The sequence below is a fragment of the Umbelopsis ramanniana genome (genome assembly GCF_025399195.1).
Source record: "Umbelopsis ramanniana AG unplaced genomic scaffold K450scaffold_24, whole genome shotgun sequence".
Classification (NCBI taxonomy): domain Eukaryota; kingdom Fungi; phylum Mucoromycota; class Umbelopsidomycetes; order Umbelopsidales; family Umbelopsidaceae; genus Umbelopsis; species Umbelopsis ramanniana.
Window position 1 is genome coordinate 124,886 of NW_026252110.1, and position 24,041 is coordinate 148,926.

At 44.7% G+C, this 24,041-nt stretch overlaps 9 protein-coding genes across 9 annotated transcripts; 5 read left to right on the top strand and 4 right to left on the bottom strand.

The window, feature by feature from the left end:
- Positions 1-1,770: 1,770 nt before the first annotated feature.
- K450DRAFT_239106 (uncharacterized protein) lies at positions 1,771-2,370 on the top strand. Its single transcript, XM_051588713.1, has one exon. It carries the CDS (start codon positions 1,822-1,824, stop codon positions 2,212-2,214), a length of 393 nt encoding a protein of 130 aa, XP_051445050.1. The 5' UTR covers positions 1,771-1,821; the 3' UTR covers positions 2,215-2,370.
- Positions 2,371-5,553, bottom strand: K450DRAFT_51070 (uncharacterized protein). Its single transcript, XM_051593823.1, has 10 exons — positions 5,225-5,553; positions 4,990-5,151; positions 4,646-4,919; positions 4,441-4,567; positions 4,285-4,372; positions 4,110-4,210; positions 3,955-4,035; positions 3,718-3,892; positions 3,530-3,632; positions 2,371-3,465 (listed from the first exon to the last, which is right to left on the bottom strand). Exons 1-10 carry the CDS (start codon positions 5,522-5,524, stop codon positions 2,528-2,530), a joined length of 2,349 nt encoding a protein of 782 aa, XP_051445051.1. The 5' UTR covers positions 5,525-5,553; the 3' UTR covers positions 2,371-2,527.
- A 64-nt stretch (positions 5,554-5,617) lies between these two features.
- K450DRAFT_239110 (uncharacterized protein) lies at positions 5,618-12,540 on the bottom strand. Its single transcript, XM_051588714.1, has 7 exons — positions 12,253-12,540; positions 11,965-12,179; positions 10,866-11,898; positions 10,219-10,795; positions 7,117-10,144; positions 6,317-7,040; positions 5,618-6,242 (listed from the first exon to the last, which is right to left on the bottom strand). Exons 1-7 carry the CDS (start codon positions 12,499-12,501, stop codon positions 5,682-5,684), a joined length of 6,387 nt encoding a protein of 2,128 aa, XP_051445052.1. The 5' UTR covers positions 12,502-12,540; the 3' UTR covers positions 5,618-5,681.
- Positions 12,541-13,568: 1,028 nt separating this feature from the next.
- K450DRAFT_239114 (uncharacterized protein) lies at positions 13,569-14,695 on the top strand. Its single transcript, XM_051588715.1, has one exon. The coding sequence runs from the start codon at positions 13,673-13,675 to the stop codon at positions 14,612-14,614; it is 942 nt and encodes a 313-aa protein (XP_051445053.1). The 5' UTR covers positions 13,569-13,672; the 3' UTR covers positions 14,615-14,695.
- Positions 14,696-15,586: 891 nt separating this feature from the next.
- K450DRAFT_239119 (uncharacterized protein) lies at positions 15,587-17,525 on the bottom strand. Its single transcript, XM_051588716.1, has 5 exons — positions 17,307-17,525; positions 17,097-17,217; positions 16,942-17,021; positions 16,352-16,559; positions 15,587-16,261 (listed from the first exon to the last, which is right to left on the bottom strand). Exons 1-5 carry the CDS (start codon positions 17,320-17,322, stop codon positions 15,697-15,699), a joined length of 990 nt encoding a protein of 329 aa, XP_051445054.1. The 5' UTR covers positions 17,323-17,525; the 3' UTR covers positions 15,587-15,696.
- K450DRAFT_239122 (uncharacterized protein) lies at positions 17,320-18,701 on the top strand. The gene has a single exon (XM_051588717.1). It carries the CDS (start codon positions 17,729-17,731, stop codon positions 18,473-18,475), a length of 747 nt encoding a protein of 248 aa, XP_051445055.1. The 5' UTR covers positions 17,320-17,728; the 3' UTR covers positions 18,476-18,701.
- On the top strand, positions 18,151-21,465 carry K450DRAFT_239130 (uncharacterized protein). Its single transcript, XM_051588718.1, has 14 exons — positions 18,151-18,421; positions 18,628-18,663; positions 18,747-18,872; positions 18,945-19,585; positions 19,684-19,809; positions 19,878-19,908; positions 19,976-20,016; positions 20,087-20,181; positions 20,245-20,436; positions 20,501-20,594; positions 20,676-20,744; positions 20,819-20,850; positions 20,928-21,021; positions 21,087-21,465. Exons 2-14 carry the CDS (start codon positions 18,642-18,644, stop codon positions 21,321-21,323), a joined length of 1,800 nt encoding a protein of 599 aa, XP_051445056.1. The 5' UTR covers positions 18,151-18,421; positions 18,628-18,641; the 3' UTR covers positions 21,324-21,465.
- Positions 21,466-21,492: 27 nt separating this feature from the next.
- Positions 21,493-22,965, top strand: K450DRAFT_239140 (uncharacterized protein). Its single transcript, XM_051588719.1, has 5 exons — positions 21,493-21,679; positions 21,967-22,088; positions 22,178-22,188; positions 22,264-22,441; positions 22,515-22,965. The coding sequence occupies exons 1-5, from the start codon at positions 21,599-21,601 to the stop codon at positions 22,717-22,719; spliced, it is 597 nt and encodes a 198-aa protein (XP_051445057.1). The 5' UTR covers positions 21,493-21,598; the 3' UTR covers positions 22,720-22,965.
- K450DRAFT_239147 (uncharacterized protein) lies at positions 22,934-23,958 on the bottom strand. The gene is made up of 4 exons (XM_051588720.1): positions 23,733-23,958; positions 23,493-23,585; positions 23,342-23,436; positions 22,934-23,281 (listed from the first exon to the last, which is right to left on the bottom strand). The coding sequence occupies exons 1-4, from the start codon at positions 23,739-23,741 to the stop codon at positions 23,149-23,151; spliced, it is 330 nt and encodes a 109-aa protein (XP_051445058.1). The 5' UTR covers positions 23,742-23,958; the 3' UTR covers positions 22,934-23,148.
- Positions 23,959-24,041: the final 83 nt, after the last annotated feature.

Sequence of the window (24,041 nt, forward strand, 5' to 3'; positions counted from 1 at the left end):
GGAAGCCGATACCTTCATGGTTGAAGATAATGCGCACAACGAAGAACTTATGGCTGCAGAGATTGATGAAACGGTTGCTGCCCAATCCGACATGTTGCAAGACAGTCTAGCAGCTGAAGAAATGGCCGAAGACTTTGAAGAAGTTGAAGTGATTGAAGATGAAGATGATTTAGACGATGCCATTGCTATGGATCGCGAAAAGCTGAGGGATATGTATGGAAGCTCTGACTCGGAAGCTGACGACCAGTCTTCATATGAATTTGACGGGGAAGAGGACATTGCGAAGTTGTTATCTGATGAGGTTGATGAGGAATTTGATTTGCTCCAGTCGTACCCTGTTAAGGAAGAAGAAGTTCTAATGGCCGGCGACAACAGAAATCATCCAGAAAGGTTCGATGAAGGATCTAGTCATGCTGCTAATCAGCACGAAGGAATTAAGCCAATGAAGCTGCCACCTGGCCTAGGCTATCCCAGCATGAATCCCCCTATGACTCCGCCACCGTTTGGCTTTAGTCCAATGCACCATCAAACACTTCCGCCTTTTATACACCGTGGCTTCCCTCCTGGTTTGATGCCTCCACCTGGCATGTTACCTCGAGGCTATGACCCTTTCATGGGACAAGATGCAGAAATGATGATGGCGCGACGTTTGCAGCATTCACAGCAAATGATAGCTGCTCTGGGTATGATGAATTCTGGAGATCGATCCCGCGGTCCGCCCAACCTACCACCGCCTCCACCTATGTCTATGCCCATGCATGGACCACCCGGAGTGCTTCCCCAGCCACCTCATTTAGGTGATCATCCTGGCCCGATGTTTCACTCAGGTTCGCCCTCGCATGGACAACTGCATGCCCATCCAGCGCAAAATCCCTTTCATTCACCTTTTGGATATAGAGGAGATGCTCCATCGCCTTTACGCGATCATGCCATCCCACCGCCACAGCATAGTCCATACCACCAAGTAACACAAACTCAAGATATCCAACCTTTGCAACAGTCTTCATTGCCAGAGAACAATCAAGTTCGTTCTATGCAAGAAGGCTTCCGAGCCTTGTTACCCAATGTAAATATTAGCTTCGGGTCGTCGGCTGGTGGAAATAATGGAAACATACAAAACAAACAACAAGCCGTTGAGGAAATCAATCGATCCCGAGGTAGCTTCAGCGACAACATTGGCATGTATCAGAACGTGGGTCAAGCAGCAGCTGCATCTCCCCGTTTTCCATTGAACCAGTCGGCAAACGAGATGAATAACCTGGACCCTAGGAATCGCCATGATACAGCTCTTCCTCATATGCAGCAATCGGCACTTCAGTCTCCCACTGGCGCTCATCGTACACATAGCCCAAGTGTCCCCTTTGGTAGTCAGCAGCCTTTCCGTGGGAATCCGTCTGAAATGAATGATGTAGAAAACTCTGGCCAACGACAACAGCCATCTTATCCACCTGGATTTGGACCTCAGCAGCATTCCGTTACGGATATTTCTAATGACCTTAACAAATTGCAACTTAGCCCACCCGTAACTGATCATGGACGGTCGTCGATTTCATCGCAAGGAATAGGTGCATCGGAGCGGATGATGCCAAAGGATGAAGGCGGTAAAGACATCAGAGCAGAGGCTCAGGATTTCTTCGGAAACTTTTTGAAGCAGGCGGCCGCTCACCAGCAACCAGCAGAGAAGCCCAATGGTATGTCATTTGGTTCACATGGTACAAAAGTTTGTCGTTGTTAAGACAAATAACTAACAGTTTATTTCTATGATGAATTTTTAAAAACACTTTAGCAAACTCAAGTGCACCTTTCAATGATCCAGCCATTATGGCAGCCCGTGTTGCTTCGCCTCCGAACTCATCCACACAACCAAAGGTCTCTGAACCAATGCAGAGCCCTATACATACACATCAGTATCGTCCTTCGCCTCCGAATCACCTACAGGACCCTCAGCAAATGGATGTACAAGGCTATCAACAACAACCTCCTATGTTTAGTCCTCCACCTGGTCTGATGCCAAGCATGATGCAACCACCTTACATGTTCCGCAACAATATGTCAGGTCCTCCCGGCATGCCGCCGTCTTACATGCACGGTCCTCCGCAGCCTTTCCCCATGTTGCCTCCAGACATGCGTGGGCCGCCACCCGGTATGAGTCCAGAGGAACATCACCATAGATTGGAGCAGTTTATGCGGGCAAACCCTGGGTCGCAGTTGTAAAATTGCAGAGATAGTCTTTCCCTTTGTTGTTTCTATTAATCTGCATTTATTCCTTTTTTTTTTTTTACATCTTTTTTTTTGCGTTTTAATATGTGTTCTGTGTGTTGATTAGCTGGCAATGCAGTTCAGTGCAGCGTGTACAAAGTGTTTGTCTAAACGCGTCTGATCTTGTATCGCTTGGGTGGGTTACATAATGTACAAAAAATATGGACTTCAAAGCCAAATAAACTTGAATTGCCTCAAGTGAGTTTCTCTAACTCAGTAGTGTGCAATGGTTTCAATGAATAACATGAGATTCTATATTTTTTCTATTTCATTCCGAGTCCTCATCGCTATCCGGTCCATCCATGACGATGTCCGGCATATCCATGTTATCCTCGTCATCCGATCCGACCGCAGCCACCATGTTGATTGTCTTTTTGTCTGCTGGTGCCTGCGAAGGCTTGGGGGCAGCTTCGATGACGGTAGTTTGGGTTGTTTCGATAGACGTGGCATGGCGGGTGGCATGGTGATTTGACTTGTCGTTTACGGAAACCTCGGTGCGCACCTTCTTTGTCTCAACGTACTCAGTTTCAATCTCTTCGGGCTGTGACTTCGCTGTTAAAATAGGCGAAGGGGTTACAGCCGTGGCAGTTGGTGCCTTGGAAGTCTGTACTTCTTCGGGCTGTTCATGGTGTGCAGTGGATCTGGCTGGCTGAGGCTGGGGGACTTCAAAGGCCGGTTTCTTTGCAGCTGGGAACTTTTGGGAGATGCTTGACATCTCATCGGTGAAGGACTTGACTGGTTCCCGTGGGGCATATCCGTCCTCCATTTCGTGATCCTCGTTCGTCTTAGAAGCAACTTGGTTTTCTTGGAGTGATTTTTGATCCACTAGATTTCCAAGCCCAGGAATGTAGACAACGGCTGCAGCTTTAGATTCGGTTCTGGGTATAGGTGGGAGTCGAGAATGCATGACCAACTCGCAAACAGAGAGTGACTGTATGCAAATAACCCGGAGGCGATGAGACTGTGAATTGGCACCTGCAGAGAAGATGCGAAGTGCATGCGGGAGAGTACTAGCTTGGGTTTCGATGGGTTTCATGACGGATGCCAACAAACATTCGTAAAGCTTCTCGGTAACGCGCTCGTCGTTGCTGCTAGCTTTAGTTTGGTAACTATCATTCATAATGCGGGTAATTATCAAACTATCGATTGTGGAGCGCTGTTCGGCAGACAATGAAGATCCATATGTGATAAGAAGTGCTTGTAATACTGGATAAGACGGTGAGTGTCTTGCACGGATAGCATAGCTGTATATACATAAGGATTTACCAACCTTCAAGACCAGAGAAGAGCAAGGATAGTGGTGAGTCTTCCACTGTACCAAAAGCGATCTCATCAGAGTTCGTCAAATCTCTCTTTCTCTTTTTTCCTGAACCCTAATGTTATGATATAGGTGTGTGAGTATTGACTTTTGTCATTTGATAGGTGTAGTCCGATTCGAGTAAGCAACGCAGCACTAACCTTTGCATTTGTATGTTCAGCTGTAGGTTTAGCTACAGGAGCTGTTCTTTTCTTGGGCAAGCGCAGGTCTTCATATAAGATACCGAGTAGGGGCTTGCAGATCATCTCGCCGAATCCCACTCCAAACTTTTGCAAACACAACGTCAACACCTCATACAATGATGCCTTGAGCACACTATAAAATGATATAATGAGATGTGGATAAAGAGACTATCTTAGAAATCTAGATGTACTTACCGTTTGTGCTTGTTTTGCGACAATAACTGGAGTAATAAGGAAGAAAACAAACGAAGATAACGCAAGAGGCTGGTACCACAACTGAAAACACGGGTCCGTTAGAAGAGCTATCCTTTCACGAACTAATGACTGTTTCAAATTTGTCTTCGCCTTACCAATGGATCAATGTGGCAAATACTCTGTTCGCACTCAGTAATAACTTGTGAGTGCCAGCCATTAAGCAGTTGTATTCACCGTTGTCTTTGAAATCTCGCATCTATTCACAAGTGCAATCATAGTTAGATCCAATTCTTCTACAGTCTACCTGGCTAATAAAAAAAAAAAGCTTACCAAAGATCCGTTATTAACATTGTAGATGCGACAAAGATAGTCTACTATTTGAGCAACAGGGACGCTGACTGTTGCATGGGTTGAGGTACTGTGGATCTCGATTAGTACGGTCATAGCCAATTACTACAGTACTATAGTGCTAATGTGCCCACTCACGTTAAAGTCTTCACAAGTGCTTCGTTGATGGCTGACACTCTATTAAACAAGATAACGAATGCATCCTGGTATTCGGACATGACAGGTGGAAAGTCATACGCTGGTAAGCGATCCGAAACATTTGACTCTGTAGAAATTAATAAGAAAGAGAAACCGTCAGTAACGATGAGAATTTTTTTTAGTGTAGCGCTTTCTACGTTCATACCTTCATCGATGGTATCGAAGAGTCGGTCTAAAGAACGATTGGCTGTACCCAATAATCGCAGGGCGGTATTCCTCCACATCTCACCACGATTGGCAACTGTTGCTGTCAAGAATATGTTTGATAAACAGCTGGAAGCTTTTTCAGTAAGCTCAAATCGATTTTCAGATGAGCCATCCAAGAGCGACAGGCACAACTTTCGGCAATTATCAGCAGCAGGTCTTGAAGTTGTTGGAAAATGGGTGAAAGAAGACATGAAAGCCTCAAATATAGCAGGCTAAAGTCATTGTCAGAAAATTGTAAACATCTCTGTATCGTCATGGACCCATCCCAGAACACTTACTTACCAAAAGATCTCTATTTCCACTCAAATTTAGCAAGGTGTGATTGAACTTTGGTAAATTAGGCGAAGTGACTTCTCTTTGCACCTCTGGTTTATCCATGGTTTTCGCGAACAACAAAGTCAATGTTTTGATAGCGATATCGTGTACCGAAGTAGGCTCAGGTCGCTAACAGAAAATCAGGTTGGTTAGATACAGCACAACGTACGGATCTGAACAATGGGAGAGGAAATCAACGTACGTTCAGAATATTGAGGATATTGAGAACCCATGATGCAACGTTGGCGTGATAGAGTTTGCTAGACTGCTCACAGGTGGCTTTTATAAGCGAGATAGAAGCCCACCGAGCCGTGCTATTCTTTGAATGAAGCAGTGAATTCAAGCGAGTGATCCACTTGTGGAACTTTGACAAGTCGCTGGATTCATCGTCTAAGTACCGATTATGAGAAATGCTCTCGAGAACAAAAGGTAGGTTGCTCTCAATATGATTCTCATCCGCTAACTGTCCTAAAAGACCTTGGAGTTGGTCTTGATTCGCCATGGCTAGTTGATTAATACTGCACGCTTTGTAGTCGAACAATTGTACTGCAGCCAATTTTTTTTTTTCTTCAAAGGTAAAGTGGACTGCTTTTGGGCCCAAAGGGTTTTTGTGACAAAATGAAAGGTTCTTTATATTGCAATGATGCTTCTAATGTAATCTAATTGAAGTATTTATCCAAACTTTCACCCAAGTACGTCTCAATTTGAGCATTGACTTGGTGTACAAGCTTCTCGACGCGAGCATCATCGTCTTCCATGAGTTCGGCCAAGAAGGAAATGCTTTCGGCCAAGAACAAGAGCCACTCTTCTCCAAGGCGAGTGTACAATTCTTCCAAGCAGCGAAGGGCAGCCAGTCTGATTTCAGGATCATCTTCACGAGTCTTCATCAACACACCATGGTTAAGTGGTTTCCATAGAGCATCGTTAGACACTGTAACGGCCATCTGACCAACCAAAGGAACTTGGTAAGTGATCATGCGTGCGAGATAGTCCTCAGAGTCACCAGCGTCAGTGACCAACATTTGGCTCAAGACAGGTTGAAGAATCTTTTCAAACTTCTCAGCGTTCCAAAGATTGTCGCTGTCGTATAAGAATGATTTGCGAAGAGTGACCACGATGTAGTTCCAAAGATTGTTGGGTGTCTTGTCACCATCAGTGAAGAGGGTAAGACACTTGATGGTATAATCAATGACATATCCATAGTAAGGCGTGAAGATGCTCTGTGAAATAAATGCTTTAGTATATTTTCGATCATCGATGTAATGTACCCTTAGCAGTGACCTGCTTTGCTTACCTTCAGCTTCTCCAAAAGTCCATCCAAAAGCTTGTAGAAGAACAGGGCTCGGCATTCTTGATCGGCATCCAAAGCGTCATTGCCTTCTTGAGCAAGTTCAATGGTAGCCCAATCAAGCGTTTTCAAGAAGACTGGCTTGAACAAAGTCTCATTAAGCTTCATAACGAGGTTGATAAAAGCTTGAATGGATCGATCTTCCACTTCAGAAACGGATTCTCCTGAGAACTCCGATTGGTGCAATCGTCTAAAGTCAAATACCGACAAGAAGAACTTGAAGATTTGCTTATAGTTAGCGGTGATATCGTCGCGCGATATCGACTTGATGGCATTATCAACAAGATTCAAGAGGGCCAAGAGTGATTCCTTGCCATTCTTAATGCCGGCATCAAGGTATGCAAACACTGGGGTAAGCAAGACACGAGGGGCAACATTGCTAGCCATTTCATTCAACAAAGCGTTTGCCTTCTCACGAGTCAACTGTTGCTTCTCATCAGCGGTTTCATCATAGCTCTGGATGGTGTTGTGCAATGCCAAAGCCAACAGTCGTTGAACGTATGGGCTAATGAAGTGGGGCATGACATGAACGATGGTCTCCAGGGAGGTGATAGCACTGAGCTGAAGAAGAACATCGGGAGATTGGTCTTCAGTGGTAGCTTCAAGCATGTTAAGCACGATAGGCATAAACTTGGGAAGAGAAGGAATGGCGCGAGTTCCAGTTTCGTTGCTGCAAAAAGACATCCATCATTAGAATGTTATTATAAAGTATGCACGATAAAAAAAATAAATGATATATTTCTTACCAAATGAACGTCAGGCACACCAAACTTGGAATCTGCACCTTGGAGTTATTGGAGTTGAGGGCATTATCACCAATGATAATAGGCAGAACACCGGCGAATACTTCAGGACGAGATGAACCAAAATGGCGAGCAAGAACAGTAATACAGTCCAATGCGGTTTGCTTGCTAACGATTCCAGCATCATCGTTTGCGGTTTCAGAGTCAACGATGGAGGCAAATTGTGGCACAATTTCAACCAGCTCGTGGTGATGAATCTTAAGAGCCTTGCTGTTCATTTCTTCGACTCTGCTCTTGAACAGTTCCATGGCCTTTCTACGAATAACCACATCTTGATGCTTGATAAGATGGCTGATGGTATCCACGAACGCGGGAACGGGAAGAAGCAAGTTGATTCTGTCGAGCGTCTTGTATGCAACCTTTAAGGTTTCCTTCCATGACTTGACAATGCCGGGGGTGGCATCGCTGCTTGCAGAGTATTGAGACAAATACTGAGCGAAGTATTGAATAATCTGCAATACACTTTCGGCAGCCTTGGTATACTGTTGCTGCAAAGCAGTTTCAGCTTCAGGGTCGCTATGGTTAGTGCTGACAACCTTTTCGAGGAAAGGTCTTGAGCCAAGCAAATCGTAGCCAAACTGCAAGCATGCACGCTTGAACTGTCTCAATTGCTTTGCAGTGTGCTCATTAACGTTGAAGACAGCGGTGGCAGCCATTTCAACATCCTGTGGTTTGTCATTAGGCAAGGTCAGCAAGCTATCCATTAACAAGATAAGAGAGTGCAACTGAGTTTGCACGGAGAACTCGTGGGAAATGGCCAAACTGAACTCCTTGACCGACTCGGCTTCAGACGATCCCTTGTTGGAGCGGTCGAGATAGCGCTCGAGAACAAGAGAGATGATGGCATATAAGAATTCTTCTTCACCAAGAGTGTCAACCAAAGTTTTGAAAAGATGCAGTTGTCTATGCTCTGGAATATGAGACAAAGCGTCGACAAACACCTTGAGAATTGGCTTGACTTCCAACACCAATGAAGCTTCGCTCTGCTTGCGACTACGGCTGGAAGCAACCAAGGCAGGAAGGATCTTCTTCAAAGTCTGTTGAATGACTTGGAAACTGTAGTTATCGTCTTGGCGAAGAACATTGGCTCCCATAAAGGTGAAGACAGGCATGATGTTGTGAAGTACACTTTCGGCGTCCAAGGAAGCGATAGCAGCCATCAGCAACAAGGCAGAATTATGTGTTTGTGGGTTGTTAGTTGAGCGAATACACTGGACAACAAGGTGAACTTGAAGTTGTGAGGCAGCAGGCTGAATGTTTTGCTCTTCCATGGATTGAACAATCTTGGTCAAGGCAGTGAGGATCAACTGGTTGACGTATTCCAAAGAGACAGGGCTGTCACTCAAATTAGCACTGAGTAAAGCAGACAGCACGTCAAACAAAGACTTGGCAAGTTGAACGCCATTCTTGATGGTCTTGTATTCGAGAATCTCGAGAACAGTGACGAGGACAAACAAGTCTGACTCCACAGTCTCTTTGGAGGGGGATGCTTGTTTGCGAGACTTCTTTCCGTGGGGGGTTTCCGGTGGTCGCGAAAAGTCATTGATCTTTTGAGCAGTCTTTTGTAAAAAGGGTTCGATCAAAGTAACGTCAATTTCAATATCTCTGATGACTGACTTAACAGCCTTGATGTCACGCTGATCACTATCGGTAGCGATATCAACCATGACGGCAAACAGAGTTTCCTTAGCCTTTGCTGGTGCTGCTGAGAAGAACGGAGCAGTGATCTGTTGAAGAGCCATACGGCGAGTGGAGATTTCCCAAACATCATCATCGGTATCAACTTGCATGTTGTACTCATTCTTAAGCAAACTGCAGAACAAATTGAGAGACTTGTCGTTCTTAGCTGTACCCAGTTCAGGAGCAAACTCAGGTGTGAAGCATCGAATAAGTTCAGTAATGAGCTCAGTAGATTCCTTGGAGATAGATCGAGTCAAAGTACGTTCCAGCAAGTCAAGCAGGCTACTAATCTTCTTGGGAGATTGGACGAGGTTAAGCTCCTTCAAAAGAACAGTCTGTCCATAAATGGTGGGGTACTGGTCGATGCATGAGAGCAAGTACTCCAAAATACGGTTCATCTTGGTCTTCTTCTTAGCGGCTTGGCAGGCATCGAGGTATTCATTAAGGACAACAGTAACATAGTTAGCGTCTTCACCCAGTTCACGTCGCTTGTACCAAAGGTGGTCCACAAAATGACCAGCATCGGAGGGGCTGAGCTTGGCGATATGGGTCATGCTTGAGCCATAGACAGTAGCAGACACCTTATTCTTGGTTTCAGCACCGACAGCCTTCTGGTAAAACTTGTCGTTACCGATGGCACCCAAGTTCTCATACACAGCATGAAGTTTTCCCCAGCATACAACGGCCTCCTTTCTAACGGCAGTTGACTCGTGACCTAGAAGGACCAACAAACTGGGGACAAGTGCTTGGTAATCTAGCTTATCTTGAGCGTGAGCAGTAAGATACATGCTGGCGAGTTGAAGAGCGCGACCTTTGATGATAGGTGTGGCAACAGTATCATTTTCAGTCCAGATTCTTGCTAAAAATTCAAGCATGTTGCTCTTGAGATGAACAGACACCAACTTCTCCATGGCCAAAGTGTACAGTGTCGCGGTGGGGCTAGTAACAAGGATGCTGAAAAGAAGAGACAGAGTATGCTTGTATTCTTCAACTTCAGCATCGGCTTTGTGAGGTGAGGAAATATGACAGGCTTCCAACCAGTGTGTCTTCTCCTTGGGTACAGTCAAATGAGCAATAACGTTAATGAGTGAGAAAGTCTGCAACTCAAGTTGGGTTATGGTATTGCCCTTCTTAGCAGCAATGATATCCTGAACAAGTCGTTTAGGAGGTTGGCCGTTTGTCTCTGAAAGCAGGTCATCAACTTGAACGTTACTAATGTTGACGCTCTTAAGCGATAGCTCGTTCTTCTTAAGCGCTTGACTGAAAGACACCGCCAAACTATATTGAGGAACTAGCGAGGAGATGGTTAGAATACTGCAGATACGGAATCCAACTCATCCAAAAAAAGTTGGCTTATACACTTACGATGAGATAGCACGGAGATGCATTTATTCACCACAAGAATGGCAATAGCCCGCTCGTCAGCAAGGTCAGAGTCCACCATTCCAAGCCAGAAGCGTACATTATCTTCGGATCGATGCTTCTGCAGATTGTGAGCCAACAGGTCGACCAAGTCAGCGGTAATACCAATCTGCAACTTGGTGTCCTTCACATTCTGCCCTTTAATCTTTTCCTTGATATCACCAAAGCCAAGGAGCAATGTGTCCTTGTCCAAGGACGATCCTGAAACGAGGTGGAAGATGCTGTGTTCAGGGCTCAAATGTCTGATGGAGCTGAAAGTGTTTGCCAACACGATTCTGAGAATGTCGTCGCGAAGCGAGGGAGCAGCTTTGAGCAATGGACCAATCAAAAACTTGATGATCTTTCTCGAAACCTTATGGAGAACCTGGTGATTTCCAAGAATCGTCTGGATAGTAGCAAGAATCTTGGAAGGCTCGACATGCTTGATCAGGAAGTTGGGAATTTCATCAAAGACATATGACAAGAGAGTCATGTCGTCAACCAAGCAAGACATCAAGGCAGACTCAACGGTGTGCTGGGACTAAGGGAAATTCATGTGAGTATTTGACTATGTGCAAAACGTGTATACACTAATCGGAAGGACGACTTACTTGCTTCAGTGAGTTGACCTCATCATCAGCAATAGAAACAAGCTTTCTGACAGCCAACAAACGGACGGTAGCAGAAGGGCTCTGAAGAGATAGGTAAAGCGTGGTGTTCGTTTCCTTGATCACTTCATGGCCGGTTCCATGGAATGCAAGGTTGGAGAACTTGTAGAGATGGTTGGCAGCTTCTTGACCAGATTCGGTCTTATCTTGCGACAACTTCTTAAATCTACTGTTCAAGGCGGTGTCCAATGCTTCAAAATGACGTTGTGAAAGAGTTTGCAGAGCTGGAGCAACAGTCTCAACAAAAGCCTTGGCGTCTCCATCATCGTTGACATACTTGAGATATTCATCCATCATCTTGTCACAAACAAAGACAATGGTCTCCTTGGTTTGAAAGTCATTGTTAAGAAGGGCTGAAAGAAGATCAACGCGATCACGATGCTTGAAAGCACTCTCAATCATATTGAACAAAAGAGGGCGCATGTATGCATCAGCTGAATACTTGCTGCAGATACCGAGGAGAGCTTGATCAAAGTTTTTTGCGATGGCAAGAGCATTGTAGGATTTCTCAGGTAGCGAGGAGAAGTTTTCCTGCATTTGTGCAAGATGGACAGTGGCGAGAAGATAGTGTTCAAAGAACCTCGAGTTATAGTGAGCCGTCATTTCACCCAATAATTCCATCAAGGCTTCAGCATTGAACTGAATCTTGACAGCCAATTGCGAGAGAATCATGTAGGTTGCAATCTGGTACTCTGGAACCTTGGTTGCGCGTACTCCCTTCAAAAGATGTGGCATCAATGTCAGCATCGTGTTTTCGTCAAGTGAGTCCTCGCGTTTGATGTAGGCGATCAAAGTTGCGGCATAGAACGAAAACAAAGTCTTGAAGGACACATATTTGTCGACAGCATTGGCAGTCAGGTCGCAGATAAACTTGAGAATATATTTATCTGCTCTCATCTTCTTGACCAAAAGGTCGCGTTCGAAAGTAGCACGGCTGGTCTTGACAGGCTTAAGGAAAAGCCAAGGGGAGGCGTTTCTGTTCGGAGGAAACAATTAAAAGCATGTTTTTAAATGATGTAGCAGCATTGCGTATCCTACTTACTCGATGTCCAAAGTTGATACCATGGTGACAAAAGCTTTGGTTTCATGGTAAGGCAAAATGCACGCAATAATCGAATCAATGTTGAATACGTTGATGCGGAAACGTCTGATAAGCCATTCAAGAGCCTTTCCAGCTGGTTTGAGAAGGAAGTAGGGTGACAGCTGGGTGAGGAAGGTGTCGATACTAGCGTCCAATTTGTCGTTTTCTTCCTTAGACTACAATAGCATAAGCAAAAGCAAGTCAGTACGAAAAGGTCTAGTCCACACTATCCATCGTAACAATACCTACCAGCAAGACTCGGTCAACGCTCTTCATATTCTCGGAAAAGAGAGTTGTTTCGAAAGCCGAGAAGTGTGGATCGAGAATTCGAAGTTCCATAATACCATTGAGACCGATCGAGTAGATTGTCTCTAAATCTTGATCAGCGGCTTCTCTGGCATCAAACAAAAACGAGGAACGAAACTTCCTCGAGGTTTCTGTGACATTGCGCAAATCGGCAGTACCGATTTGCTTCAGCTGCTGTTCTAACGATGACATTAAGCTGAATCAGGTACCTTTGCGGTCTTGAAAACCTTTCAAACGCCTTTGAGGAGAAAAAAAAAAAAAGAAATGACAGTCCTTCTGCATCACATGCTTTGTATGAGCAATCTTCATTTTTGCCTTGGTTGAGAACGAAAAAAAGCAAAGGACGCCGAAACAGGCAAGGAATTGTTTTTTTTTGAGTACCCACACGTCGTCGCCTGGGTCCCGGACCTCACCACATCTTGAACACTTGTTTCTCCCCAAGAAACATGCTCTCTACCATCCAATAGCTGCTTGCTTTGGGTCCCAGAATAATTTAGGCTACTTTGTGACGAACCCGCTAAAAAATGGCCAGAGATGTAGTAGCAAACGTGTGGAATAAAGCAGTGTATTTTTAAACATCATCATGGTGTGAAAGAGCATTAGTCAATAAGAAGCGATCGTCCTGTGATCCTAAACGGAAGAAACGGGAGGAAAGCATTCACGTTCACTGAGGGTTTCTTTTTCTCGCAGCATTTTCCTTTTCTGGCTCTCAGGATGTCATGAAATCAATTCAAAAACTCTTTTGGTCTCGATAACAGTTCTTCCACTTTCCCAATGTATTCGAACTCTGAGCAACGGTCCTCAGTTCAAACCCAGTACACGGACAACTGCATATCCGACGACGACGACGTTGTGGATCCCCACAACCCCGTCATGCCCATTCGGCATTCATCGCCAGCCAACTTGGCACATATGTATAAATCGTCCCAGCAAGAGATAGAGAATAATCCATTGGACAAAAGTATGACCAGCAGCTTCTCGTCCTCCACTTTCTCGTCGTCGGCGTCCAAGCGGGACTCTATCTATTCCATAGCACGGTCATCCACTGTGGCGTCATCTATTAATGAACAAGCGGTAGCCAACGTTGACACTGAGAACCGAAATCGATGGTCTGGAGGATCATGGGCATCGATGGATGATATAGCGAGTAAGTAGACATCGTTTTCCTTGGGGAGGCAACACTAGATCGTTTGGATTTGGGTAACGGCAGGGCATTGAATAGTGCAGGGCCTGAGTAACACAGCCAAAAAGTTTCATACGCACGGATTAATTTGAGGATGTTTCATGGTCTAATCTTTTCCCTCCTCTTTATTTTTTTTTCTTTTATCTTTTTTTTTTACCCACTGTAGTGTCGCCGCAAAAGATGTCGCTTACACACCTCAAGACAGCCAGCGTCGCTCATCCTATTGTCACCAAGGTCACCGTGGATCCTGCCACGCAACCCGATATGCGACGATCTCCAGCGCCGAACCCTTCCATCATGTCAGTACTCAGTCCTAGACTCGAATCAGAAAGCTCGGCCTCACCAGTGCGGTATAATTCACCCGTACCGCATCCACTCGAACATGTTTCAAGAGATGATTATCATCCTAAGGCATATGCGCCTTCAACCACCGAGAGTATGACGTCGAGAAGTCCTAACGGCAGAAAGTCGTGGAGCAGCAACTCCTTTGATATGCCGGTCGCATTCTCTGGATGGTTACTGAGGCACAATGCCACTCATTTTACCTTCACGACACCTTGGAAGCGCTATTACTATGTCTTGTCAGAGCATGCTTTGCATGAATACAAAAGTGATAAGCCAGATTCCCCCCTTCGGGAGCAGTTTGATTTTTCGAAAGACACGCTTGTTTTCTTAAATGAAGGATTTCCTGGCAAACCTTTTGTGGTGGAGGTCCGTAAGCCTGGGCGTCGAATGTGCCTTCAATGTACGGACCTCGACACCATGAAGCAATGGATGAACAATCTTAAAAAATCCATTGCTCAAGTCAGGCGAAACGAGTACCTCAAGACCGTCGAAGAAGATACACAGACGAAATCATCGCCTCCTCCTCCTCGTCAGAGTAGCACCGATGTTACTGTGGTACACAATTCGCCAAACATAAATGAAGATATCAAAGACAACACCAAACCAGTTCATCTCACTCCGATCGACCCTCCTGTAGCGAAGACCATCGCTCGTTATCGTTCAAAGAGTGATCAGAGTTCCAACTCATCGCTGTCACACTTACCAAACAAGTCACTGGCCATACCACCACAACTTCCACCACCCTCACACTCACCTCCTCCCATACCGAATGTGTGAGAAAATCAAACCAGCATATTGTAAGGAAAAAGCAAAAGTGCCCAACCCGATCACTACACTTTGCATTTCCACAGCGTGATTTACATTATTATTATTTCCTTCCCTGTTATTTTTTTTTCACATTATCTTCTGTATAGCTTTTCTAAATTTTTTCCTGTATGTATGAGTACTGTATATTCTCATTGCACTTTGATGCGCCATTTATTTTGCTTTTTCCTCCTGCATTGTTGTCTTCTTGTATTCGTGGGCTCGGTTTCCTTACCAAGTCATGTCTTGTCATATGTCCACCATTTCTTTTTCAGGAGAATGTTCATAAAAGAAACTTGTTCGATGTTTGGAAAACACATATGTATATGTATAAACAAATCAGCAGATGCTTGTGTTATGATTTGTCCTTTGGCGATCTTCTATGATGCCTGCCGCCAAAGTGGATTTTAGCTAGTGGGCGCTGTTCACTTCTTCAAGCGGTCGTCTTGTCTGTGCGTCACTGCCGTTATCCTTCCCGCCAAATTGCAGCGTGTGAGCTATATTCTTATACGGTCGAAAGAGCACACTGAAGCTATGGGGAAGCGCTAGTTTAGCTTATGCATACCACAAGCAATAGCCACCCACTGCTATCCAACGAAAATAAACAAAGGTATAGCAGATTACGCCTGCGTTTGATAGAAAGTGGATACGATGCTCTTACTAACGTACAGTCCATCTGCATGTTGGCCAAGTTTCGAGGTCGATCAAGCATGTGGAGTCCTCTTTAAAGTTTGATCATTGACTACACGCACTTAAAGCTGTCTCTGAATTCTTGATCGATTGACCACCGGTGATTCGACCGTCTGAGCAGTAGCGGGCAATTGAGTCTGAACTTTGTCTGACTGCCCCACACTTGATAGACATTCTTAAACGCATGATGAATGCCCTTGTCACCGAAGCACACATCCTTGCACCTTGCTTTTCACACCAAAAGATCACTTGAAATAGTTAGAAGAAACAGATTCCTTTTTTATTTTGTATATACTGATGGGGAAACAAAGGGACATTCTAGTATACCCTCATAGAAGTTTGATATGTCAGGCGAATGAGGAGATTTACAACTTTGCGTCAGTGATGAAAGAAGCGCCCTTGACAATGTTACCCTTCAATTCAGGGAGAGCAGCTTCGAAGAGCTTCTTCTCAAAGTCGGAAAGGCTGCCAATGGCGTTAATCTTAGCAACACCCTCCTTGCCAAGTTCAACTTGAGCAGAGAAGTAAGCGACATCGTCACCAACAACTTGCTTGATAGCCTTGGCACCTTCAGCATCGGCTTCCAAGTTGACATATGTGCATTCAACAACGCCAGACTTGCCGTTGATGGCATCCAAAACGGCCAATGTGAAACGGGCGCCAGCGAAAGCCATGGACAAGGTTGCAGAACCAGTACCAGCCTTAGCCTTGACAACCTCATCACCACCGAATTGAATACGGTGAGTGACCTGTTCAACTTGCTCTTGAGTCAGCTTGTTGGTACCATCGACTTGAGAGAGGAGAGGAAGGATGGTGACACCACTGTGACCACCAACAACGGGGACCTTGAGCTGAGCAGGGTCAGCGCTGATCAACTCTGAGACGAAAGTAGAGGCGCGAACAATGTCGAGAGTGGTAACACCAAAGATCCTACAAGATAAACAATCGCAGATGAATTAGATTAGACGGCGTATGTAACGGCTGGCCAGCCAGCCAGGTTTTTATCTTTTGTCAACTTACTTCTTGGCATCATAGACACCGTGCTTCTTGAAGACTTCCGAGACGATGGGAACGGTAGAGTTAACGGGGTTGGAAATAACCAAGACGAAGGCCTTGGGTGCGTACTTGGCGACACCGACGGCAAGATCACGGATGATACCAGCGTTGATCTTGAAGAGATCGTCACGGGTCATACCAGGCTTGCGAGGGACACCAGCGGGAATGACAACTATAGTATGAGCATAGGTTAGTTAACAGAACGGTGAAAACGTAAAGCATAACGGCGTTTAGAGCATAAAAAAAAACTTTCTGTCTATTCGGGGAAATTTTCCCCAACTCAACTCAACCCAACCATTCTCCCCCACTGTCCCACACAGCTATCTCAACCAACCACAGGTGGGATGCGTGGCCCCCAAATTCTGTTTCACGCCAAGTTCTTCCACTGGAAAACAGCATGAAGTCTCCTACACAAAGAGTGAGCGTGTTCCAGTGGAAAGCTTGGGGTTTTCCAGGCGAAAGGGGGAAGGAGACTGGTTGGGTTTGCTACCGAGCAGGAACGATCATGAAGGAAGGGGTGCTGGAGAGCGAAAAAAAAAAAAAAGTATGCATACCGATAGTAGAGTCCTTGAGGGCCTCCTCCATCTGCTCATTGCCAACGTGGCCAGTAACCTTGGAAGCAGAGTTGATGTGGCTAGAAGAACAAAAGATTATCTTGGTCAGGCACGTAACGCTTCCTTAACAGCGACTGCATCCGACAAAAACGTACCTCAAGTCAGCAGCAACACCGGGAGTGTTGACAATATCAAACAAGCTCAAGTGAGAAATGAGAGGAGATTGCTTCAAGAGCAAAGAGAGGGGCTGACCAATACCACCGGCAGCACCGCAAACTACAGAGGGCGGACAAAAGGAAGTTTAGGATTAGATATCACAAGATGAGCTATGCGCCCACCCATGTAAGATGAGACTATCAACTTACCAGTAACTTTGACCATGATGTTATAGAATGTGAAAAGAGAAGAAAGATGAATGGTTCAGCCTGGAGGCAAACGTCCAAGTGTTTTATTACCGTGTGGTAGCGCGACGGGCTTTTGAGAAGTGGTCACGTTCACTGAGGACATTGGAAATCAATTTCATTGGCTGAGTGGCCGTTTTCTCTTACAGGTCTTCACATGGAATAAAGAAATTGTCGCACGCTTCGGCTTCCGGTCTTGTTTGAACTTCACGGAAGTCTTCGGGTCGTGCATCATTTCACATGAAGTGCCAAAAAAACCATATGAAGCAGTCAAGAAGGACATCTTTTTGCAAAGACGAATTTTCAATGTCAAAAATCAAGTTTCCTTTTTCTCGTCTCAATGGGTCCAGCACGTCGGGGCGTCAAATCATTGAAAATGGAAACGAATGTCACTGACATCAAGTTTACGGGTCGGGTTGCCCTGTATTTTTCGAGCTTTCCTTCAGTTGCTAATGACTTCAGCTCAGAATCTCACCAGCCATCGTGTGCTGATAGCCTCGCTGTTTCTTCCTTACACTGTTGACTTTCACTTGAGTAAAGACAAGGCACAGAACTATGCCAAACCCAAAGTTGATCAACCAACCGCCGCTGTAGCCAGTCCGAATTTGATTGAGACATTGGCTGCTCAACAAAAACCTTCTACTCGGCCACCTCCCACTCCTGGTTTGGAAGATAAACTGTTTGATTTTAGAAACGAGACCCCTTCTCAACCACCTATTCAACCCAAGAGTCGAGCTCGTCACGCTGGCGAAAAGGGAAAACTACCTGCATTGAATACAAGTCAACCAAAGGACTTGCAACGCCGAAAGTCCCTGGATACAGCTCGTGTTTTTGCAGAGGCTCCGTGGACCATTGTGCCTTGCAAAGCCGGTAATATTGGTCTGCAAAACGCTATCAACAGCATCAGGCCGCAAATGGAAAAACAAGTCTGGATCGGTACGCTCGGCATGCCTACTGAAACTCTGGAAGACAAGACTCGGGCTGACATTAAAACCAAGTTCATTACTGAACATAATTGCTATCCCGTTATGTGCCCTGATGCAGAGTTTGAAGGCCACTATGAGCATTATAGCAAACAGGTAATGTGCTCTCAAGCAAAACCCCAAATGTACCTATCGTCGGACGACTTCTAATATCGACTTTACCCGCTGCCCCAACATTTTTTTAATTTTCTTGCAGGTACTGTGGCCAAACTTCCATTACGTCATGTTGGAAAACCCCAAGAGCAAGGTTTACCAAGACGATACCTGGAAAGCCTACCAGACTCTCAATGAGCGCTTTGCAGATACCATTGCTGAAATGTATCAGCCTGGTGATACAAGTAAGTCATTGTAAATTTTTGATGTTACCTTTCACTTTTTTGTTTTTTGCTCACATGGGGTGAACATGGTTATAATTTTCTAGTTTGGGTAAATGACTACCACTTGATGCTTCTACCAGCGTTATTGCGACAGCGACTTCCTGATGCCATCATTGGATTTTTCTTGCACATACCATTCCCAAGTTCTGAAATTTTCAGATGCTTGCCAAGTAAGTGAAACAAATTTGTTACCTGGACGAAATGGAAAAATGACCACAAATATTGATGTGTTACTGTCATAGCTCGCAAGGAGTTGTTGGAAGGTGTACTCGAGTCAGATCTGATTGGCTTCCAGACTTATTCATTTGCTCGACATTTCCTCCAAACCTGTTCTCGTATACTGTCACTTGAAGCAACCCCTAGAGGTATTCAAATGGATTCGCATTATGTCAATATTGGTATTTTCCCTATTGGCATTGATATTGCTGGATTTAACGAGAAGAGAAGTCAGCCGGATGTGGGTCGATGGGTTGAGGTCCTGCAAGAAAAGTACGCGGGAAAGAAGATCATTGTTGCACGCGACAAATTGGATTCCATCAAGGGTGTGCGACAGAAAATGTTGGCTTTTGAGCAGTTCTTGACCAACCATCCGGAATGGCAAGGAAAGGTCATTTTGATCCAGGTTGCCTTATCGACCACCGAGCAGAATGAGTTACAAGCACATATCACCGACGTTGTGTCTCGAGTCAACTCCAAGTTCAGCAACATTGCCTACCAACCTATTGTCTTCTTGCATCAAGATATCTCATTTTCACAATATCTCGCACTGCTCACCACAGCAGATGCTGCTCTTATCACCCCTTTGAGAGATGGCATGAATTTGACCTCCCATGAATATGTTGCCTGCCAGCACGATAAGCATGGTCCACTGATTCTGAGTGAGGTAAGTGAAATCCCCAAAATTTTTAGAGCGATGTCCGTGCCAAGCCAAGCCCGACAAATGTAGCCTGTTTATATAAAACTCATTTTCCTATTATTCAGTTTACGGGAACTTACGGTACTTTCGGAGCTTGTCTTCGCGTCAATCCTTGGGACTACCGCCAGGTCAGTGATGCTATTCATGAAGCTCTGTCAATGAACGACGAAGAAAAATATAATCGATGGCAGGTGCGTATTAAATTATACTTTGTGTAACGAGCGAGCAAATTGGCTAGAAGCTGACATTTGTATGACAGTCATTGTACGATAATGTAGCCACAAACACAGGTAAGCCGTGTGCTTCACTTTGCACACTCAACATGTATGTTGTTTTTCTAAAAACGTATCCAATTAGCACAATACTGGGCTGCCAGTTTCATTGCTGAACTAGACAAGGTAGTGTGTTTGTCCCCACTGTAAACTCGTGTGTAGTCCAGTGCTCTTATCTATGCCAAATCGTCTCTAGGTCAAAGCTGATACATCACGACGATATTCTACACATATTCCTGTGCTAAATCCAACCACCTTCGGAGACACCTACGCCAAGACTAAAAAGCGACTGTACGTTGAATGAACTGTATTCCCTTACCATAACATATGGCTGTTGCTGATCCTGGTTTTTAGGTTCATGTTGGATTACGATGGCACACTTGCTGCATTTAACAAATCTCCACAATCTTTACCTTCACCACAACGCATTAACCAAGTCCTGCAGAAGCTCAGCCAAGATCCTAATAATACCGTCTATGTTTTAAGCGGGCAGTCCAAAGACAACATGAACATTAGATTGGGCAACATATCTACTATTGGAATGAGGTAAGAGGGATCTCCCTTGATGATTTTTCCCTGTCAACTGTTGAATAACCAACCTCGTGTACAGTGCTGAGAGCGGTGCATACATTAGACAACCTGGTGGTCAATGGGAAGACGTGTTTGACAACGTTGATGTGTCATGGAAACCTGCTGTTATGGAGGTAAGTGTAACCAAATAGCTATGTCCTCAGAAATGGTCTTTCAACTGACATTTCTTATCTTTCCCCTTTTTTTCTGAACAGATATTTGAATACTACACCGAACGTACTCCTGGGTCGTCGATCGAAAACAAGGATGTGTCCATTGTTTGGGTAAGTGCACTATGCAAGTTGAGCATAGTCAATTTCTACGTCATGCATTGCTGACATTTGTTCCCACTGTTCAGCACTTTGGCACTGCAGATCATCCGCAATTTGGGTAAGTCAGCTATGGTAATGAATGATACAACATCTAACACTACATGTATACTAAATAGAACATCGCTTTCTTTGTAGTGCTTGGTTGGCGGCAGAGTGCCAAAATCACATTATGGAGTCGATTGGTAAAAATACGACTGTTCACGCTATTGCTGGCAAGCAAAACATTGAGGTAAAAATCCTTAATATGATCAAGCTTGACAGGTTGTTTGCATGATGCTCACCAGCGATCATTAGGTCATTCCCCGCGATATCACAAAGGCAGCCGTTGCCGCTCGAATTCTTCAATCTGTGCAGCCTGATTTTGTTATGGCCATTGGCGATGATCGCGCAGACGAAGAGCTATTTGCGTATATCAATAAGCTCAATATACCAAATACCATTACTTGCACGGTTGGAGCCAAGAGCACAGAAGCCCTCTACTTTGTCAATGGTGTCCATAGTGTTCTCACCATTCTTGAAAACTTACCTTAGTGAAAGTAGAAGCTATGAGTTTGAAAATCATTTTCCTATTATCTTTTTCCATACGTCGTTCATGAGCATTCTGTATGCAATAAATACCTTCCATGCCATAAGAGACTATTTTTTGTGGGATAATTTGATGAGGAAATGACGGTCCGTGAAAAAATTCATCGGCAGGCAAGCTGGACTTGCTTTTTGTTTTTTCCAATGGGGTGCGTACCAAAAAGAAACTATCGCGGACATTTTTGGATTTTCGCTTCTTTTTGGTTTTCACTCCATTCCCCTTGATGAGTTCAGCCAACGGTCTTGATCAGTCTGACAATGGAGCTGCCTCCAACTTTGCAGCACAAAGAGCTCTCTATGAAAGGGTAGGTTGTTGCTGGAATCTCTACGCTTGACCTTGTAACGACTCGGAAGCAGTGCATTGGACGACAACCAACAGAGGTACGCCACGTACCAGCTGCATGTCGGGTGATGTTCAGTGGATGGATGAATCACCTGAACGATCGATGTAAGCGGGCATCCCGTCATCCTGCCATTCCGACTAGATCGTCATGCTCACCCTTTTCATTAATACGAAAAAGAAGAAAAAAAACCTCCATCTCCTCTGAACCCTCATTTATCTGACGTTTTCCAACGTTCATCTCCTTTACAGAAATTTCAAATGTATCTCGACCAAGTGACGCCATTCACTACTTATCGCTGGATAGGCACAGCTGCGTTACTGTTCTTATTTATGCTGCGTATCTTCCTTGCTCAGGGATGGTATATCGTGACGTGAGTACTAGACTTTGATGGGGGTGTTGTCTTTGAAACTTGCGTACCTGACCACGTTCCTTTTATCTGCCGGGTGTTGTTTTGTGTAGCTATGCACTTGGTAAGTCACTGTGGTACAAATCTAGGGCATGTTGTTTATGTGGGATGGAAAAGACTAAAAGATTGTTTCTTTTAGGTATCTATTTGCTCAATTTGTTCTTGGCCTTCTTACAGCCAAAATTCGATCCTTCTTTGGATAATGCCGACATGGATACTAGTGATGCTGGTCAAGCAGACGAAGGTCCGTCATTGCCGACGAAGGCCGATGAAGAATTCAGACCCTTTATTCGACGATTGCCCGAATTTAAGTTTTGGTAAGTCTTACGGGTGTTCCAAAACATGCGACGACCTATTTTTTGTTTTTTGCTCATCTGCTACACAACACAGGTACTCCACCACCAAGGCTATTTTCGTTGCTCTTGTGTGCAGTTTCTTCAGTGTGTTTGACGTCCCTGTCTTCTGGCCTATCCTTTTGATTTATTTCTGTATCCTCTTTGCTATCACCATGCGAAGACAAATCAAGCATATGATCAAGTACAAGTACGTGCCCTTTGATCTCGGTAAGAAGAATTATGGCAAAAGCAACAAGTAGTTGCATCCAACGCGTATAGGATACCCGCCGCCCCAAACCCACCAATCCAATCTTGCTGTACACATTCTCAGCTCGCCGAATGAAAGCACGGCAGCTTACCCACTCATGGTTTAGAATCGCATATATACTTTTTTTCTCCTTCTTCTTTTCACAATCTTTTTATATTCCTTCCTGTAGGGTTCTTCTTTTGTTTTGTACCCCTCTTTTGCACACGGTTTGTTTCTTTTATCCAACCTATTTCATTTTTCATGCTGTTTCGTATACATTGTAGTAGGCTGGAGATTTCTCTATTAATTGCTTTGTAGCGAACTGAACAATGAAAATAATGTAACAGTACAAGTAGCGTTTTTTTAAACAATCAGAATGGGGGTGTGTATGACCCGTTTGTCTCTCTTATTTTTTCCGCCAAGACCCTTCACAGGGCCCGTATTATTCTAATAACTTGACGTCAAACCCAAGGATATCTGACAGTTCATTGTTCAACACCTCGTCTATGGTATGGTTGTCCCGAGCGTAGAACCATTTCCCACTGGCTGTGTCGTAATCATATCGCTTGGGACCACTACAAGGTATGAATGAGCGACAGACACAGCAAGGTGTAAAGACAAGTCAAAGAGCTTACCTCTTTGGCGATGACAGCCAGATTTGTTTGTTAGGAGGTTGCTTGTTGAGCACATAAGTGCCACCGGATCCCAGTTTCAGCGTCAAGACCCCTTGCTACGGCAACGTCAGCGGCCATATATCCATAATGCAACTATGTACGGTTCACTTACGGAGTACTCAACGTCATAGCCGGCAATATCGTGCTCATCGCCGATGGTTTCCAAAACATCCAATATCCCCTCCAACGTGTGGTCCGCAACCTTGTGATAATCGCCTTGGTTCAAGTCCCTGTACGTTCGTATGAGTACCCTATATCATATGTCAGGAGAACTTTGAGAAAGGGAACTTACGCCGCCGTATAGGCTTGTGTGGTATAGGATTGGCGAGTGGAATGGTGAAAGGCGGTAGATACTGGCCATTGCGGTCGGGATGCAGCGCTTGTCGAAAGCAAAGCCTGGCGTACAACAGTAGCTCTGACACGGGGACAGTGTCTTGCTGCCAAACGGAAGACGGTAGCTCCAATACGTGCTTGACTCATTTCCTTAAATTCAAAGACAATATACGTTTTGCTTATTTTCGAACCCACACAAAAAATGTGAGCAGTCTCAGAAAGCCCGACGGGGGTTCCCTAAGCACGCAATTTTTTAGCCCAACGACAGAATAGCTAAACAATGTGTGTATTTTAAAATTAATCAACAAGAATACAAGAAAGAAAAAGG

Excerpts from the sequence above, each read along its gene's own strand:
- K450DRAFT_239110 (XM_051588714.1), bottom strand. The coding sequence starts at position 12,501 with ATGTCATCGTTAGAACAGCAGCTGAAGCAAATCGGTACTGCCGATTTG. Across the intron at positions 10,796-10,865 it reads AGGTCAACTCACTGAAGCAA|TCCCAGCACACCGTTGAGTC; the intron begins GTAAGTCGTCCT and ends AATTTCCCTTAG. Across the intron at positions 7,041-7,116 it reads GTGTGCCTGACGTTCATTTG|CAACGAAACTGGAACTCGCG; the intron begins GTAAGAAATATA and ends GTCTTTTTGCAG.
- K450DRAFT_239119 (XM_051588716.1), bottom strand. Across the intron at positions 17,022-17,096 it reads GGTGTTGCTGCTGACTTGAG|CCACATCAACTCTGCTTCCA; the intron begins GTACGTTTTTGT and ends TTGTTCTTCTAG. Across the intron at positions 16,560-16,941 it reads CCTCAAGGACTCTACTATCG|TTGTCATTCCCGCTGGTGTC; the intron begins GTATGCATACTT and ends CTCATACTATAG.
- K450DRAFT_51070 (XM_051593823.1), bottom strand. The coding sequence starts at position 5,524 with ATGGCGAATCAAGACCAACTCCAAGGTCTTTTAGGACAGTTAGCGGAT. Across the intron at positions 4,373-4,440 it reads GCACTTGTGAAGACTTTAAC|TACCTCAACCCATGCAACAG; the intron begins GTGAGTGGGCAC and ends CGAGATCCACAG. Across the intron at positions 3,466-3,529 it reads GCTCTTCTCTGGTCTTGAAG|TATTACAAGCACTTCTTATC; the intron begins GTTGGTAAATCC and ends CGTCTTATCCAG.
- K450DRAFT_239122 (XM_051588717.1), top strand. The coding sequence starts at position 17,729 with ATGTCACTGACATCAAGTTTACGGGTCGGGTTGCCCTGTATTTTTCGA.
- K450DRAFT_239130 (XM_051588718.1), top strand. The coding sequence starts at position 18,642 with ATGTATCAGCCTGGTGATACAA. Across the intron at positions 20,182-20,244 it reads GCCAAGACTAAAAAGCGACT|GTTCATGTTGGATTACGATG; the intron begins GTACGTTGAATG and ends CCTGGTTTTTAG. Across the intron at positions 20,595-20,675 it reads GGAAACCTGCTGTTATGGAG|ATATTTGAATACTACACCGA; the intron begins GTAAGTGTAACC and ends TTTTCTGAACAG.
- K450DRAFT_239140 (XM_051588719.1), top strand. The coding sequence starts at position 21,599 with ATGAGTTCAGCCAACGGTCTTGATCAGTCTGACAATGGAGCTGCCTCC. Across the intron at positions 21,680-21,966 it reads AAAGAGCTCTCTATGAAAGG|AAATTTCAAATGTATCTCGA; the intron begins GTAGGTTGTTGC and ends TCTCCTTTACAG. Across the intron at positions 22,442-22,514 it reads TTGCCCGAATTTAAGTTTTG|GTACTCCACCACCAAGGCTA; the intron begins GTAAGTCTTACG and ends TACACAACACAG.
- K450DRAFT_239147 (XM_051588720.1), bottom strand. Across the intron at positions 23,437-23,492 it reads GCTATGACGTTGAGTACTCC|CAAGGGGTCTTGACGCTGAA; the intron begins GTAAGTGAACCG and ends ACGTTGCCGTAG. Across the intron at positions 23,282-23,341 it reads TGGCTGTCATCGCCAAAGAG|TGGTCCCAAGCGATATGATT; the intron begins GTAAGCTCTTTG and ends CATACCTTGTAG.
- K450DRAFT_239114 (XM_051588715.1), top strand. The coding sequence starts at position 13,673 with ATGTCGCTTACACACCTCAAGACAGCCAGCGTCGCTCATCCTATTGTC.
- K450DRAFT_239106 (XM_051588713.1), top strand. The coding sequence starts at position 1,822 with ATGGCAGCCCGTGTTGCTTCGCCTCCGAACTCATCCACACAACCAAAG.